The following is a 1,441-nucleotide window of genomic DNA, read 5'->3' on the forward strand; positions in this document are numbered from 1 at the left end:
AAAAAAAAAAAAAAAAAAAGGCTCTCAAATCAGTGTAGAAAATTAGGAGGGCATATTTGCTTTACAGTAGGATACATTTTTAGTTTGAGCTTTTTGGTGGATTTGTTTTGACACTAAGTACATTCTATGTTGCAGCACACACAAAAGACATGCCATTTACATGTGAAACCTGTGGAAAATCATTCAAACGCAGTATGTCACTCAAGGTGCACTCCTTGCAGCATTCTGGAGAGAAGCCCTTCAGATGCGAGGTAAGGAATGTGCTACCTACAGGCCCAGGCCTAGGGGTTAGTGCTTGCATAGATGGTGGACCAGTGAGAGAGAGGTATGCTGGAGCAGGAGGCACAAAGCTGCCTTCCACAGAACCTTCTGAGCTCGGTGTGTTCTGAACTCGGTGTGTGCTGTCACTGCCTGAGCTTGGTGTGTGCTGTCACTGCAAGGTAGAAAAATGTCACTTTTAACGCACTGTTAACTCTTAGATTAGGTTAACTTAGAAGTAACACACAATGACTTATTTTTCTTTTCTCAGTGATTCTGAGAAGTCGAGTATACTTCAGTGTTAATTTTGTGAGAAAATTTCCCTTTTATTAGTAACTCACCTGCAGAAATATAGCAAAGCCAAATAGCTGACACAAGCAGGTTCTATTTTGAGTATGAAAAATAAGCCTAATATCAGAGACTATGTTAGGGTGGGCTCAGGTAAAGCTACTATGCTTGGCATTCAAAAATCTCCAACTGTGTCCAATGCAGAACTGTGACGAAAGGTTTCAGTACAAGTACCAGCTACGCTCCCACATGAGCATTCATATTGGGCACAAACAGTTCATGTGCCAGTGGTGTGGCAAGGATTTCAACATGAAGCAGTACTTCGACGAACACATGAAAACACACACTGGTAAGAATTTCTTGGGAAAGATACAGATAATGTCTCAAGCACTTGTTGATCATCTGTGGGTCTGTTTTTTAAAAAATCAAAACCACAAATTTGCATATGAAGCAAAAATCTCACTTTAAATAAACCTAATATGTAAAAATGTAGATTAGTAATACTGAAAAATTTAGCTCTAATAACTCTGATTGTTTAAAAAAGAATTGTTTATGAGTGCCTTTTAACTTTGAGCTCTTTTAAGACAATGAGGTCTTTGCATGGGGTTCAGGAACTCCTGAAATTGTATGAAACTTGTTTTGTGTATGTGCATATGTTATTTTCCTAAGGAAAGGGTTCTGGAACTTACAAGGATGGAGGACACTGATTGCTTTAATAGAATACCCTTCTCTCTGTTTTTTTTTTCTTTTTTTTTTTTTTTTTAAGAATGGTGTCTTGCTTTGTCACCCAGGCTGGAGTGCAGGAACTCCTGAAATTGTATGAAACTTGTTTTGTGTATGTGCATATGTTATTTTCCTAAGGAAAGGGTTCTGGAACTTACAAGGATGGAGGACA

General features: G+C 38.4%; 1 protein-coding gene across 1 annotated transcript in view; it reads left to right on the forward strand.

Moving 5' to 3' along the window:
• ZNF652 (zinc finger protein 652) overlaps positions 1–1,441 on the forward strand; it is a 30,815-nt gene that overhangs the window by 14,418 nt on the left and 14,956 nt on the right. Inside the window, exons 4-5 of the mRNA XM_011999305.1 lie at positions 136–251; positions 751–895. Of these exons, the coding sequence (XP_011854695.1) occupies positions 136–251; positions 751–895 (261 nt within the window). The remainder of the gene's footprint in view (positions 1–135; positions 252–750; positions 896–1,441) is intronic.

Source organism: Mandrillus leucophaeus, unplaced genomic scaffold (assembly GCF_000951045.1).
Source record: "Mandrillus leucophaeus isolate KB7577 unplaced genomic scaffold, Mleu.le_1.0 Scaffold59, whole genome shotgun sequence".
Lineage (NCBI taxonomy): Eukaryota > Metazoa > Chordata > Mammalia > Primates > Cercopithecidae > Mandrillus > Mandrillus leucophaeus.